An 879-nucleotide genomic window follows, 5' to 3' on the forward strand; every position below is an offset into this window, starting at 1 on the left:
CAACAAGCCAGTGGACCATCTCTCTAGACATACCCTACTTATCCTCTGCCTCATCCAAACATCTATCTCATACCCAACAACAAATTGGTTTGGAATGTTAGAAGATGTTAGAAGCTCCACACTCTTATCCACTACCTAATAATTTTTTTGTTGTGAAGATAGACCACTCAAATTTCATTCATAATGAAATGAGATTATGAATTTACGAAGATTGAGTAATAATATACAAATATAATCTTTATACAAAAAATTTCTAGCGTGATTTTATAGCTTCATATAGTTCTTTCATTTCAAATCAAAGCACACATTACATATCTCAAATTATAAAAATATTACCGTCACACCATTCTATATTAGTTTTATGTATGTAATTGTGTTTGTAAAATCATTTTCCATGAAATTGGCTAGTCAAATTTCTTCTACATCATTCCCTCTCCAAAAGGCCTAAAAAACACATAATGATAAGCTTCCAAGTGCTCTCATTCTCTAAAACCTAGCTTCAAACACAAATCAAGAAAACATTACTCAAACCATCAGATACTCTCTCACATTACACAACAGCTCAGTTTTTTTTCCCATTCCAGAAAATATGTATATAAATGATTATATCATACATGTTGTTACAATACAAGAGAATTATAATGCAAGTGTGCCGTCATGGCATTGCTGTTTCTCTTGTCCACATATAACTTTTATCAGGAAGTTTCAATGACATTATCTTCCATATGGGTTAATTGAGGACATTGCCAAAATACGTCATACCTGTTTAGTAATCCAATGTGGACACCTTGATATAACATTTTTCAAAAACTAGACTCTTCGGTTGTCGGTCGCCTCAAGAAATATCGCAAACTATTAGCAATAACCTGCCAAGATCAA

The 879-nt window shown here is 32.5% G+C and overlaps 1 protein-coding gene across 1 annotated transcript in view; it reads right to left on the minus strand.

Moving 5' to 3' along the window:
- Positions 1–550: 550 nt before the first annotated feature.
- The window catches only part of LOC114262220 (ACT domain-containing protein ACR11), a 5,062-nt gene continuing 4,733 nt past the window's right edge, over positions 551–879 (minus strand). Inside the window, exon 10 of the mRNA XM_028202569.2 lies at positions 551–866. Within this exon, the coding sequence (XP_028058370.2) occupies positions 804–866 (63 nt within the window). The 3' untranslated portion in view covers positions 551–803. The remainder of the gene's footprint in view (positions 867–879) is intronic.

The sequence above is a fragment of the Camellia sinensis genome, chromosome 15, assembly GCF_055761805.1.
Source record: "Camellia sinensis isolate YWXY chromosome 15, ASM5576180v1, whole genome shotgun sequence".
Classification (NCBI taxonomy): domain Eukaryota; kingdom Viridiplantae; phylum Streptophyta; class Magnoliopsida; order Ericales; family Theaceae; genus Camellia; species Camellia sinensis.